At 38.4% G+C, this 15,152-nt stretch overlaps 1 protein-coding gene across 4 annotated transcripts; it reads right to left on the reverse strand.

Moving 5' to 3' along the window:
• Window positions 1-1,803: 1,803 nt before the first annotated feature.
• On the reverse strand, window positions 1,804-14,647 carry pld2 (phospholipase D2). Of its 4 annotated transcripts, none has more exons than XM_077741003.1 (24): window positions 14,475-14,645; window positions 12,179-12,329; window positions 11,951-12,078; window positions 11,479-11,621; window positions 10,351-10,444; window positions 9,773-9,838; window positions 9,624-9,682; window positions 9,308-9,553; window positions 9,079-9,222; window positions 8,921-9,004; window positions 8,751-8,829; window positions 8,415-8,525; window positions 7,680-7,889; window positions 7,450-7,594; window positions 7,264-7,382; window positions 6,749-6,862; window positions 5,676-5,780; window positions 5,236-5,324; window positions 4,846-4,959; window positions 4,653-4,699; window positions 4,249-4,383; window positions 3,730-3,883; window positions 2,881-2,998; window positions 1,804-2,667 (listed from the first exon to the last, which is right to left on the reverse strand). In XM_077741003.1, exons 2-24 carry the CDS (start codon window positions 12,309-12,311, stop codon window positions 2,443-2,445), a joined length of 2,862 nt encoding a protein of 953 aa, XP_077597129.1. In that variant the 5' UTR covers window positions 12,312-12,329; window positions 14,475-14,645; the 3' UTR covers window positions 1,804-2,442. The 4 variants fall into 4 exon arrangements, 3 of the variants coding, with proteins under 3 accessions (XP_077597129.1, XP_077597130.1, XP_077597128.1); XM_077741004.1 differs by having other exon boundaries at window positions 7,450-7,591; window positions 12,179-12,334; XM_077741002.1 differs by having other exon boundaries at window positions 12,179-12,334.
• Between the last annotated feature and the right edge of the window lie 505 nt (window positions 14,648-15,152).

Here is a 15,152-nt window from a genome sequence, read left to right on the forward strand (position 1 = left end):
ACTATAAATTTCCCTTAGACATCAATGCGAGTGTGCATGGTTGTGTCTCCTTGTGCCTGGCAATCAGCTATCCACCGATTCAGGGTGTCCCCCGTCTCTGGCCTGGACACAGCTGGGATTGGCTCCAGCACCCCCCGCAACCTAATGAGGATAAAGCGGTTCAGAAAATGAGATGAGAGAACTCTTTAATAAAAATCAGTCAATAATGGAAATTGTCAGTTAATGTAAACTCTGCAGACACAGAAATATAAAAGATGTAAATGTTTATACAGTCTTGTTTAACTTAGATTTCCTTGCAAAAGACAGGCTTTAATTTGTTCTCATAAATCATCCCTCCTCCTCCCGAGTCTTCACAAATAAAATATCAAATTGCGGGTTTGCTTCGGGCTCGGGCCTGCAAATCAAGTTACAACTGGTCAGGTTCGGGTCAGGTCTGGCTTTAATACACGTGGCCGGGTCGGGCTTTAATACCTGTGGGCCGGGTCATGGCGGGCTGGATTTTTTAGGCTCCATCTTACCTCTAGGAAACCTTGAGAGGGTGAGAGCAAAGTATAAAACATGTTCTACAGCTAGTATCTAGTGTTGCAGTATTGAGTGCAGACCCCATACTAGGCCATTAGCGTGAAATGGCCTGCGTGTGATAATCTATCAAAAATATCATAATTACATAGTTTTATGTTTAACACCAGATGCCATACTCATTAGAATTTGTTTTGCAGTTTCTATACAATTAAGAACAATTTTATTCAATTTTTACAACGATTGTCTATTAAGGCAATTCACCCTTTTTTTTTCTTGCATTTGTGAAATTTCATCCAACAGTATCATCCCATTGTTTACCTAAATCCAAGCAGGCCGGTCTTCTGTTCATTTTATGGTCATGTGATACTAAATAATGCAAGGGTGGAAGAAAGGAGGGATTGACTTCTGGTTTCCACCCAACATTTTACTTTAGAGACAAAAACATTGCTAGTTTATTGAGTAAAACAGTAGCAAAGTATAACGTTATTCATACAGTATAATATGAATGTGTAATGCATCTCAAATTCTGTCTCTTAGTATCACAACTCATTGGGATTAAATTGCCGAAATTTACATGTTAATATAGATGGATATGATAAAATGAGTACAGTAGTAATGCAGTACAACTATATTAACTAGTTGTTGAGTTCTGGTCGTAACATTTCAGGTACTTGATATAAATCCAGTTTGGTTTGTTATAAAATGGTGTTTATCAATGTAGTACTCTATAAATATACATGGCCTTCTTAATACAGACAATTTGAACAATCAATTGAGGTAACCATAGTAAAAGGCAACATGGTCTATTTTATAGTAACATACATGGTGTGAGCTAGACCAGCATGAGCCATTTGTCTGAAAGCATCATCGAGTGAAAAGTTTGTGCAGGTACTATTTTCCACATGGGCAAAGGAATTCCAATTTGCTAACGCTGCATTTGCTCAGGTATAAGACTGTTATAGATGGGACAATAGCTATCTTAAATTAAAGTGCCAATAACCGCCTTTAACTTACCATACTTGTGTTTTTATACCACACTATTGCTGCCACATGGCAAAACTCAAGTTAAACACAAACATTTTTTAGAACAGTGTTATGCTTAAGGTAACATAATATCTATTACGTATAACAGTGTTTTTTGTTGTTTTTGTTTTATAAAGAGACAACTAAAATGTTACAGATTACTCACAGTACTGCACAGTTTTGCGAGGAATGTTGAGTTGTATTGTTATACATTTAAACTAGTGTACCTACAACATCAGATAAAGGACACAGCTGACATTCAAGACAGATGGGTACTTAATTGTGCAATAAAAAGGAAAACTTTGTGGTTTGATCTTTAAACATCAATGCTAAGTGAAGTCAATAGTGGAATGCCGTGTTATTTCAACAGAAAAATGCTTATTGGCTACAATGCCCCGAACAAATCTGCTAACATTGAAATAAAAAATATTTAAAAATAACTTGTACTTGTATAAGTGGACACATCTGATTCCCACTTGTACTGTATCATCACCCAGTCGATTTCCCAGCTAATATCCTGCCATTTCTTTGTATCCGTCACCATAACAACCACACATTTTCTGACAGATTTGCTGGCACTGCAATGGGAGGTGAAGCTTCGGCGGATGAGCGAGATAGAAAGAGAGAGCGATCTAAAAGCCCATGTAAAACCCATCCTTCTACAAATGAAAAGTACAATGTGTACCCAACTCGCATGAGATGAATTATGGACGTACTGGAAGCTAAACAAACTGCTCTTTTAATGCCAATCGAATAATCTCATATAGTGTCAGTCATTAAAAAAAAATCTATATTTCAGTGGTTAGTTTGAACAAGATTTCAGAGTTCTGAATTGCTAAAGTGGTCAATATACTGTCAGTCTATTGCGCAACATGTCTGAAACGGGCTATGCTGCAGTTATGTCCAAAGCCCTACAGGAGCCATGCCCTCTCTTGTGCCCAGTGGAGGCAGCAGGTTCTCTTCACACATATACTTCAAAGGGAAGTGGACCAACAGCCCTTGGACTGCCTTGAGCTCCTCCTTAGCTTTTTCGGGGTCTGTGTCACAGAGGCGCTCCTGGCTAGTGTACTCTTTCAGCTCTTGCAGATTGTGGACAGTATTACATGGTAGGCAGCAAAAGACCTGTTCCCCAGCAGTGGAGATTGAAAAAAATGGGCATTATAACTGAGAAGTACAAATGCATTATACATATTTTTTACACAGAAAAAAATAAGTTTTATTATCACAATATATTAGAATAATTTATATGGTATATTAATACATCAATAGTGCAATAATCAAAGTAAATTAGAGCCTATCAAATAGAGCTGGGCGATAAAACAGGGTCAATTTTACCTTATTGTAAATAGTGGCATTTAATTTGGCAGCAGAATTCCACCACAAGAAGAACAGGTCATCGCTGATTGGGTCATCAATTTTGATACTAGGCTCCGAAGCAACACCAAGGAGAACACTAAATGGAAAAAGAATAAATATCAGCAAAATAGGAACCAACTTGACCTCTTATTCTCAAATTTTACAGCATAGTCCTGAACTGGGAATTGTCAATGGGATGACATTGAAACTCCAAAGCCAAGCACCGTATTTTCTCACATTTAAGCTGCCTCTGAGTATAAACCGCACCATTAAAATTGCCTTAAAATCAATGCATTTTAAAATTTCTCTTGTATAAGACGTCCCCTGATTCACAATTTTCACCTCCATAGTCATGGTTTTAATAGGGAGTACAAATGTATTACTTTGAAGTGAAAAACCATCGCACGTGGTATTTCTGAGATACTGTATGAATCAAATGGATCGTCTGCTGGATTGCACATTATTTGGGTCAATATCAAGGAACAAAGTTAATATGCCTGTCTTTGTAAATGCTAAATATCAAATTATTCTATATGAAAAAAGAAATAAGTCTCCCTTGACGAGAACCTGATGCTTTTCAGTGACAGAAATTACATTTTTCTTACCAGAAGTATAAGATATTGTGGTGGCCATATTGGTTCTAATGTCAACATATCTTGCGTTTTGGCATTTCGTCTTTGTCACTTTGCAGTTTCGTGTAAGTCAAGTCTAACTTATGCACTTATAAGCTGTACCTTGGATTCAGTTATCATTTTTTAGCGACAAATACGGCTTACATGCGAGAAAATTCAGTAAACGAACCATCCTACATTATTGTGTCCTTCTGACCTGAAGCACTCTTTGCGCAGAGCAAGTGTAATAGGTCCTGCTTGGTATTCCTCTCCTCCCATGATGGATGGGATCCTCTCTTCATCTTCCACAAACACTGCCAACTCACTGTCTCGGCTTCCCAGCATGCTGCGATCATTGATATTGGCTGATCCTGGAATCAAAGTGGATGGTAGTAGAATTAACTAAGACAAAAGGGTTCTCAGTATTTCAAATGTGAATCATCAACAAGTAACAAAATCAACCGGACTTGTTTCCTGCAACTGCTGGATTAGACAATAATTTCCAATATGGAGTTTCAAATGGGGCTGAACAAACTAGATAAACAAATGGATTTATTCAAATAAAATGTGAAACCGATCTGGTTATTAGAGTAATGTTGTTAGGGATTGGTTTTGTGTGACCTGTGCCTGTGATTGCCCATTGATTTCTTTCACCTGTCGTTTCTCTGCCCTGGTGTATAACCTGCTTCAAGGTCGAAATGGTGCTCTGAGTTTGAAATTGCAGCCAAGAACTCACCAATTATATAGCAGCGGTCATCTGCTATGAGGGTCTTGCTGTGAACATAGATGAGCTCTGTGACAAGTGACTGGGAAAGTTCTGCCCTTGTTCTCAGGCCACAGAAAGTGATGTACTCTGTCCACCTGTCCTCCACTGGGATGCAAAACATAATCACATTGACTATTTAAGATAACATTCAAACAAATTCACTCTTGAATACATACTGGGTTGAGAATGAATGTCAAGCAGGGCAAGAATGAAAATGGACACAGAGAGGGTAGATACCTAAGACCTGATGCTTCATTTAAAGAGGCAATAAATACAAAGAGAAAGAAAGAGAAAAGAGGTTACGAGGGGAATGGACAGTTTAATGATTGAAATTAATTAAAGGAAGTAGAACATTAGAAGACAAGAACACTTACTTTCACTCAGTCTTGAGAGAATGGACTGTTCCCCCCGGCAAATAGTCCTAGAGAAGTAAGAATTAGTCAAAATTTGGTATTTAGGGCTAACCCTGCCCCATGTAAGACTTATGGTTCAATATGCTAATGGGTTATTCCCTAATTAAAACAAAAACATGCAAAATCTTCTACTAGATGAAAGGTAAGTAAGAACCTGTAAGTGAAGTGAAGAATGGCTTGCATTGCATTTCCACCTCCGGTACTGACGTCTCCTTCAAACCCCGGTAAGAGTGGGATCACAACAAACACTCTATACTTCTTCTGCTCTCTGTATAATAAAATAAAAGTTTCTGCTGATGAAAAACATGCATGGTAAGCTGGTTGAACACTCTAAATTGCCCCTAGGTATGAGTGTAAGCATGAATGGTTATCCGTCTCCTAATGCCCTGCCATTGGCTGGCCACCAATTCAGTGTGTCGCCCGCCTGGCGCCCGTCAGCTGGGGTAGGCTCTCGTGAGGATAAGCGGTTCACCAAATGAATGAATGTATATGTATAATTACAAAAATATCAATGTAAAGAAAAAAAATGTTAGAGAAACAAGACCTGTAAGCACGCAGGATTCGGTTCACAATGGCATCACCGATCCCATTGTAGACTGTTTTGCCATCAGTGCAGCTGATGAAAAACTGGTTCTAATGAGAGAAAAAAGCAGATGGTGACTCAGTGTGGCACTAAGACTAAAACAGGTAGCTGGCAGTTTTGCTTTCATTCACAGTCAAGATGCATCGGGATTAGACTCACACAGTCTGTCACTAGAATAAAATTCATGAGTAGTTACAACAATGTTGCTTTGTGAGCCAGCACAAAAGACTTGTTTAGGCAATATCACTGTTTAAAGAGGAAGGGTTTAAAAATGGAACCCATGCTGATATGAGACATTTGGTACAATGCAAATAACTGGACAAGTTAACCAATCATTAAGGACATTTGGCATGCATTCCAAATGTGTTCAGTCACTGATTTACAAGACTTTTCATCATTACCTCAATGTAAATGTAGTGTTGGCTGTTCTCAATGGTATGGAGGTAGGCATTGAGGATTGAGTTCTCACACGTACCACCAGACCAACGATCTGCAGAACGTAACACCTGGGGAATATTACACAGTATTTTATGATTGTTTCAGTCAAGACATGCAAACCTGTTGCTAATTGATATAATTACTATATTCTTCTTCCAGATCATTATAACATTAAGGTGCCATGGTGCTCCTTTGTACATTGATGAAAGCTCAATATACTTTTATAATGTTTTAATTTTATCCATTTTCAATGCTAGGTATATTTGTGCAATTTAGTCTTGGGAAGGGCAAACAAAAGGAAAGCAGTTATATTTGAGCATCGGCCCACTGTTATTGAATCCTAAAAACAAGAGAAACATTATTCAAAACCTGTGTCTGATATTTGTAGGAATGTGACTGCATAGTCAAAGGGTTCAGGTTACAGGCTTGAATCTAAAGCATAATACAGAAGTGACACATGGTCAAAGGCCACTCCTTTTATTAATACCTGACTAATTTGGAGTATGACACGTGACCATTGTTACTCAAAATGCTTAGTACTATCAAGACATGTAAGTAAAACCATATATTACATCCAATTAACTTTGTTTATCATTATTTTTTTCCTTCCTTTTTTGTTGTTACTTCTTTCATGGATAAATATTGCTAACTAGTAAACCTGCCTTACCTGTGTTAGATATTTAAAAACTCTGCTATGTGCAAGTGCAGTAACCAAGCGTGGGAACAAGATTCGCCTCATAGGCCACGGGGAATGTGTGCTTAGGGTAAACTGTGGTTTTGTGAGGGCTTAAAACCAGCACAAAAAAAACAACAACGACTGAATGCAGCAGCCATGAAAAATTAAATGTAAGAAAAAGAAAAGGCCTTTCAATAATAGTGTAGTGAACTAGTCTTTTTCTGCTGATTCCAGCAATAGATAAAATAACCTATGGTAATAAGTTTTGTTAGGCTATAAGATACAACTTGAGTTTTACTTGCCAATTAAAAAGTATGAAAGGAAGGGGAAAAAGTGATAATACCTATATAAATACTATACCTGAACTTTGGCCTTCTTGCAGCCAGGTACAGTGAAAGACGGAGTATCACCAGAACAATGAGATTTGGGCAGAAGATAGGGGTAGAAATGGTCCTTATATTTGTTTTTGAAGATCTAGAATGAAAAGGACAATAGAAGTCAGAGGTTTGACCTCCTTATGAAAAAATGTCCTAAGGTTCTATAGTACAACAAGCATAGCATAGTATCGCAACTTATAGGAACTATACCTAAACCACGGGAACCCCTGGGCCACTATTTAAAACATGTTCCCTCCAATTTTTAAGTGAAAATCATTCATTCGTTCATTGAAAGGTGTTATACACACATCCATCAATTTAGAAGTTGAGTTGGGCACAAAAGATCTCAATTTACCAAGATTTTTTGGTTCCAACTTGATGGGAAAATAACAAAAACTATCAGTGCAGCCCGCTTCATTTCTTCCCATCGCGAAACTCTGTCATCTCACTTACTTTTTCCTACGTAGCAATAAAATATTAAACTTTCTTAAAATTGACCTTGCTGAAGTTCCAGCGCTGGATGAAGTGACGAGCCACATCCCTCGCGGCTCTACCATGAAGAACAGCTGACAGATCTCGCCACGGCATGCGAGGAACTCTAGTACGGTCGATGTTATCTATTGATAGCAATAAGAAATGTAGTTTAACCTTAGAGGTCCAGTCTAATTCAGTTTGGACATATACCTTCAAACGGTCTGTCCAGTTGGACCCAGTCTTTACAGATGAAGTTGCTGTAGTCTTTGCCAAGCCACAATTTAGTGTTGCCTGTCAGGTCTACGGCCTCCTCTGCTTCATTATCAGATGGATTTGGACCCGCCAAACCATTCTGCTGGTTAACACGGTCAGTAAACACATAATGGAAGCATAAAAAGAAATATGCCTGATAGTGTTTAATTTAAATGGTGTTTTCTTACATCTGTATCTTCTTTTGGCTCTGGCTTTGTCACAATTTTAGCAGGTTCTGTCGACCCGAGATCAATTAGTCGGTATTGTTTGTCATCCCACCTTCCGAATGCCAGGTCAATTCCCCCGACAAAGGCTACAGATTGGTCAATAGCCACCATCTTTTCATGGTGAGCCCAAAGGAATACCACAGATGACACATGGTCAGGATGTCTCATCACCTGTTTAAGGATGAAACATGTGCAATTCATTAGAAACTAGCTTTTCAATGTATAGGACTGGGTCTAGAGCAGGGGTAGGGAACCTATGGCTCGGGAGCCATATGTGGCTCTTTTGATGGGTGTATGTGGCTCTCTGCGAACCTGTGTGGTAAAATATGGGAACCACTGGTGAGAGACCTAAGTCCCCCAATAGGAGCGTCATACCAGCACTGTATTGCGGAAACTATCTCTAGCACCTTTTTAAATCATATTTTTTCGTCCTTAGACTCTTCTGCATGCATGCTTCATGCATACTCTCATTGATACTCCTTGATTGGCAACAGTGAAATAATGTTCTCAAAAGAAGTCAGACTTTTTTTTAACTTTCAATGTAGTTAAATGAATAGTAAATGCTCACATTTTCATGTATATTCACATTGTTCAATTCTGAGTATGGCTCTCAAGGAATAATGTTTGAAAATATGAATTCTTTATGGCTGTCTTTGTCAACAAAGGCTCCCGACCCCTGGTTTAGAGGGTACAGACCTTGATGTTTGGGTGCATATCCATAAGAGTCCTTTTACTGTGCCCACTATTGATGCCCAGTGCAAGCTCCACCTCTTTGTACAGCAGAACACACACTTTAACACCTTGTTCCTGTGGAAAAGAATATTTGTTATTTTCATCTTAAATTTACAAGAAAGATTGCCACAAATATAAAAGGCCATTACAGTATGTGGATAAAGCAATTTGTTGTTAATTTAAGATTGTCTTTATTGTCACATTTCACTTGTAGAGCATCGGTAGGAAATATCTTTGAGGTGTTTAAAAAGTGAAAACTACGGAAAAATAGCAGTATAAAACGTAATAACTAATACCCACAGCTTTGCGTTTGAGGACTTCATCCAAACGCCAGAAGTTATCAGTTGCTGGTCTCTTCAGAAACACTTCAGGGCTGAGCCTGGTTTTTAGAACATTATATTTTTCAAATATATTTGATATTAATATTACCTCAAAAAGGAAATTCTATTTTAAAAATAAAAAGCACTTACCACCAATCAGTGATAAAGATTTCCTCTTTTGCCTGCTCGAGTGCTTCAGCTAAATCGGCAAAGTAGTCACAGCCATTTACATACCTTTAAAAGCAAAAAGTCAGAGCAAATGTTATTCACATTGAAATTAATGCTGGAATATAAATGAAACAAGCTACCATTTAGTTAGTGTGCTGTCCCTTGGAGGAGTGAATCCTTCAAAACGTTGCACTTTGAGAAAATGGCAGGTTGCAGCGAGCCGGTTGATTTCATGACTCCACCAGTGTGCTTGTCTGTAGCTACTGCATTTGATGATCAGATTCCTGAAACCAGCAAGTGACACAAATGTATCACAACACGAAAAAAAAACATGTGCATTCTATAGAAAAGGAAACAAAAGAGAGTTACCGAGTGAAGTTCTCGATGCATACTCCGTATTTAGTGTCTGTGTAAGCACGCCCTACTTTAACTTGGAACTCGGGATCGAACAGTAAGACAAAGTTAATGCGTCCTTTGTCTCGGTTCATGTACATCAAGAAGGAATCTTTCACCACCAACCAGCGACGTGACCATCGGAAGCAAAACTGATGATGGCCGATGCAATTCAAACCTTGAATGCGGTGACCACCTGACCTCTTGAAAATGGGCCCTTCTCTGAAGTAAAGAAAATGAATCACTTGAGTGCTCATCAATATCCGGCAAATAGTCTGAGGGTACTTCTTACAAGCCTTTGGGTCCAAGATCCGTGATGAAGGAAAGCGTACCAACAGAAAGGAAATCCGACTTTAGGAGAAAAAAAAGATGCTTAAGATGAAGATGATTAAGTTAGCATCATATAATTACAAAGTAAAAATCATTTTTTTTAGCTTTTACCATGCTGTGGTGATTCCTACAGATCCTGTTCTCCAGTAACCCATTTAGGTACTCTTCAAGGTGTTTCTGTATGCAATAATATGAATAGGTGCCATAAGAGAGAGCTCAGCCTTCCAACATACAGTGTACTGGTTACTACATTTACATAGAACAAAATCACCAACTTAATTAAACATATACATAACAGAAAATTCTACAAACACTGCTCAGGATATCTGTATGTCGGAGGCAAACTGTATGTAATATCCACAACACTTTCTGAGGTTTTCACTCTACGGGCGGCCCGGGTCTGTTGTCCTGGGTTAAAAACCAGGTTGGTCTACCTGTGTGATGTTTGCATGCTCTCCTTGGGCCTGAGTGGGTTTCCTCCGGGTACTCCGGTTTCCTCCCACATTCAAAAGACATGCATGGTAGGCTGGTTGCACACTCTAATTTGCGAGTAAGTGAGGCACAATCAGGATGTCACCCGCCTTGTGCCCGAAAGTCAGCTGGGATAGGCTCCAGCACCCCCCACGACCCTTGTGAGATTAAAGTGGTTCAAAAAATAAATGAATAAATGAAAAAGTTTTTTCTAATACCATTTTGCTGGATGTCATTCTTCTGCGTTGGTTTCCACGTAGGCTGGGCATTTCCTCTGGCATGGCCCTCAGCTGTTGCCTCTCCTTTGCAAATCTAGAAAAAGAAATCACACACACACACACATAAATATTATATATATACATACATATGCACGTACACGTCCCAGAATGAATTAAGCCTGTATCTCAAGGTATTGCTGTGTTTGTGTATATACATACACACATAAATATGTGTACGTGTACACGTACGCGTACACATATACATATACATGTGTGCATGTGTGTGTATGTATATACACAAACACAGCAATAACTTGAGATACAGGCTTAATCAGTTCTGGGACCGAGCTTGTCAATTTACTCGTATCTCCAATCAATTTTTGAAATAGCAAGTAACTATAAATACAAATTAATCCACCCTGTGAAAAAAAACCCTAAAAATAGGATATTACAATGGAAGAACATGATTCTATTTTTTGTAATTCATCACTTCCGCTCACAATGTAAGAAATATATATCTAGTGGTTATTAACTGCGATAAAAGTGACAATATTATGAACTGCACTATATTGAGTGGCTAACGTGTGCGGCGTAGGAGGAGTGTGGCAACACGTTCGGTTCGATACACTTTTGTGACACTATGTAACATAACAGTAACTTTAAATCTAACTTAGATGAACTTAGATACAAACATTTAAAAATAAGTTTTAATCTCACTTTGGTTAGCCAGCCCAGTCATACGTACACACCACTCATGTTTTTTTTATATTTTTTATGCTGAATATCAATTGTTATGATACACTTTTTCTTCTCACTACCGTTCTTTGCACCGGCTTTCTTGGGACCCACTGTTTTTTACTTAATTCTGCAGTGATTAATGCTATAAAACATGTTAAAAATGCAAACTGTATAATGTACAGAGCGATGCAGTTCTCATAAGCAGACTCTCACATTCTTCTATCTTGTATCTCAAATTTGCTACGTATCTCAGGGCAAAAAATTGCTCTAAATTTTCATTGTATCTCAAATTTTTCGTATGTCAAGGTATTACTGTATATAAATCTTACAATTTAAGCTTCAAAATAACTTAAAGGCAATGTCAAGGACTGAATAATAGGTTACACTGACTTTCCGATAGGCAAAAGGTGAATCATCATGCGGTGGTTGTATAGATCTCGATGCAAATCCTCAAAGTGTTTGTACTTCCTCTTGACCGTCCAGTGGAATTGACCATGAGTTAGTGTCACTGTATACAGGGTGCCTATGTGGACCTAGAGAAATAAAATAAATTAGCCACTGAGATATTCCCTTTAAGAATCTAGATAGTTATTCAAAATTAATATACTTGAATCTGAATAATAGAATGAATGGAAAAGAGCTGAAAATTATTTCTTCAAATACTAGCCTCTACTATGTATTCAAAAACAATTCTGGCCGGTCCCCCATGAGCATATAATTTAATTATAGTGGAAAATCTATTAATAAAACTTTGTAGTTGTATAGATAAAAGCCTGCAGACACTTTTTAAGAAGGTGCTGCATAATTTTGTGGTACATTAACAGTGTGCGTCACTCAACATTCAAATAATAGCATACTGTACCTTAGAGCGAGTGGTGTATCTCTCTGTGTTATCCACTCTACATGTAATAGGGAGCCCAGGTATTAAATAAGGTATACCCTCCTCTTTTAATTCTGGTAGACGATGGATGACATTAAAAGGACGGCCAGCTGTTTTGGAAAAGTACAAACAACATTACTTCTGAATCAGCAGTTGACTTTTTGCACAGCAACCCAAAACCCCTCAGAAAACTGATTGGGTTATCCTTACCAGTGGTGGCTAAAAGATTGTCAATCTCATCTCGATTCAAAACACGATGGTCACGAGAAAATCGTCTTTTATCAAGGGTCTGGGCTGCAGAGGCCTGAGAAGGTGGCTCAATATCTTCATCCATTGTGGCCATTGTGGTTGGAAGTACCAGCTATACTGCACCAAAGACAAGAGTGAAAGGAATTCCTCACACAGGGTTTGGGGTTCAGGCAAAATGCACAATAGTTCCATAATGGATCTTTCTGACAGAGGCCTTTGTGAGAGATTGCAATGGCCATCTGGGAGCATATGACTTGGCACCAAATTAAGTTTTCCAGATTTTGTTAACATCTGTTACATTTCTAGCTTAATGGTCACCAAGGTCCACTTATAGATTGAATATTTGAAGGTATTAGTTTGACGGGTTGAATGACACACTCAGAGAAACATAAGGCACAATGCAAACATGCATGAGGTTATTTAGGGGTCAGCAACAGCATTGGTGAGGTCAAATGCTGTGATATGGTGCTTGGGTCATCACAGTTGAGTTTGAAAAAAACACACTAAAGCCAACAGTAAGAATGAATGAGTTCATGTGTGTGCAAGCATTTGCATTGTATGTGTGTAGGGGAGGGGGGGGGGTCCCCTGGGGTTTAGGCAAAAGAAAAAGAGGGCTATTGCATACCTGTCAACTGGTACGTTCTCGCCGTAATTGGTACAACTGAAAGCCCATTTTTATATTGGTACGCTGTACACATGAAAATGGTACGCTAAACGGTGATTTTGAGAAAAAAAAATAAATTAAGGCACTTTCTAGCCATTTTTCACCATCCGCCATTGTTTCTTCCCGGAAACGCATGTCTGCCAAGTGATATATGTACCGGCGCCTCTGATTGGCTAAAAAACGCATGTCTGCCAAGTGATATATGTACCGGCGCCTCTGATTGGCTAAAAAAAAAAGATCATGATAAACATTTCGTTTTGTAACACTTTCACCATGTGATTTCCGTTTCCTGTTCCCTTGTTTATGTTTACTTTCATTTTCACTTGTTGTTCGTGATTTTTTACAAAAAAGTAAAGTGGTAAGATTTTCCATGTATTTATACATATATGTAAGGGCGAAAACAAAATTTGGTAAGATCACAAATGGTTCGAGGTTGACAGGTATGCTATTGCGCAACACGAGCAAGCGAATGGGGAAAAGATGTGAAAGATTAGGGAAGAAAACAACAGATTTCCACCTATTTTCCCATGCAAAAAGTGAACAAGAATATAACCTTCAAAATCTTGAAGTGTTGGTATATTTATAGTAAAATCTGGGCATTTCACACATTGCACAATAAGTACTTCAGTAAGAAATTCCTTTATTACTGGTGTAACAGCTTTTGTATTACATCATACATTTAAATGTATTACACCATACAATTAAGCAGTAAAGGGACTATTACTTGATCAGAATGTTCATAGACAGGATTCTTTTGGAGAAGTCAAATAGTGGATACACATAATTTGAGACAGTTGCTGTTTATTTGATATTTTCACCCGGAATCAGTGGTCAGCCAGCCAATCGCAGGGTACAAGGAGATGGGAAACCATGCACACTCAAACCCATAACTATGGACAATTTAGTAATTTAGAGTGTCTAATGAGCCTTCCATGCATGTTTTTGGAATGTTGGAGGAAACCGGTGTGTACTCGGAGAAAACCCGGGGGAACACGCAAACTCCACACAGGTGGGCGTGACTTGGATTTGAACCCAGGACTCCAGAGCTATGAGGCCGACGCGATAACCAATCACCCCACCGGGCCTCCCATAGTTTATTACTTTGGATGCAATTTGAAGTGGTAGATGCTAATATTTGTCTACGTTTATTGCGCTTCGTCAACACAGAATATCACAAAAACAGCCAGTGACTTTGCATAGCATTGCAGCAAAAATATTGCACCGTGCAAGTGTACCTACTGAAATGGGCGTCGAATCATGAGTTAGTCAAAGTTCAGCCATGAATTAAAACATCTCGTAATTGGCAAACTATTTCGAATCAGTCCTTGTCTTGGTTGCAAACATTAAAATATTGTGGCTGCTGGACTCGCAATCGCCAAAAAAATGTCCCCACCCTTCCAAATTTCGACAGCGCCACATTCCACAAAGAATGTCAACACGAATAAGGGTAACACAACAAAGAGTCGTTTTTTTACTTCTAAAATGATGGGATTCAAGTCAAATGTGCAGATTTCGTCGGCTATCCTGCGACACAAATGTGTGGAGTGAAGCATCGAGCTTCAACTCAGTAGTTAGTGACGCTTGGATACTCACGATCAGCTCGAAAGGAAATGGCAGAAGCTCGGCATACTCGACTCCTTAAACATCCACGACGATTGCAATTCATTGCAAAATGACATTCAATGCCATGTTTTCACTGCGTCCGAGATTTCATTCAAGAATTCCCCCCCGCTTGGTCACAAAATAAGCTATGAACAATTTAGTCCCCTCCCACTTGGCGATGAAAATATACAGTGGTCCTTCGCTATAACGCGGTTTACTTTTCACGAATATGGATCGTGCATTGTGTTCTGTATTTTGATTGGCTATAAAGTCACTCCGCTTCTTCTCTACCTGTGCGTCAATAACTTTGCAGTTTAATATGTACACATATGTAAAACAGCTTGACAAATTTACATTACATATTTACAAATTCTCATACAATTTCAAGTTTCTCTACAACAAGGGTGTCAGACTCGGGTTGGTTCGCGGGCCGCTTTAACGTCAATTTGACTTCACGTGGGCCGGACCATTTTAGATATAATATTTAGATTTTTTTTATGAATATACATTAAAAGAACTGGATTAAAATCCCTGAATATTTCATTTCTTATACATCCAATTTATAATATTTTTTGATTTTACAAAATAATTTTTAAATTAAAAACACAGTAAAAATGATTAAAAAATTACAATTATTGATTCAAAAAGGGGAAAATTGGGAAATTTAAA

This window comes from Stigmatopora nigra, chromosome 19 (genome assembly GCF_051989575.1).
Source record: "Stigmatopora nigra isolate UIUO_SnigA chromosome 19, RoL_Snig_1.1, whole genome shotgun sequence".
NCBI lineage: Eukaryota > Metazoa > Chordata > Actinopteri > Syngnathiformes > Syngnathidae > Stigmatopora > Stigmatopora nigra.

Bases quoted from the DNA above. Each gene is read 5' to 3' on its own strand.
- pld2 (XM_077741003.1), bottom strand. From the start codon at position 12,311: ATGGCCACAATGGATGAAGATATTGAGCCACCTTCTCAGGCCTCTGCA. The intron at 10,445-11,478 runs GTCAGTGTAACC...TTCTTTTTCTAG, and splicing joins CACCTTTTGCCTATCGGAAA to ATTTGCAAAGGAGAGGCAAC. The intron at 5,325-5,675 runs GTAATGATGAAA...TTCTCTCATTAG, and splicing joins AACACTACATTTACATTGAG to AACCAGTTTTTCATCAGCTG.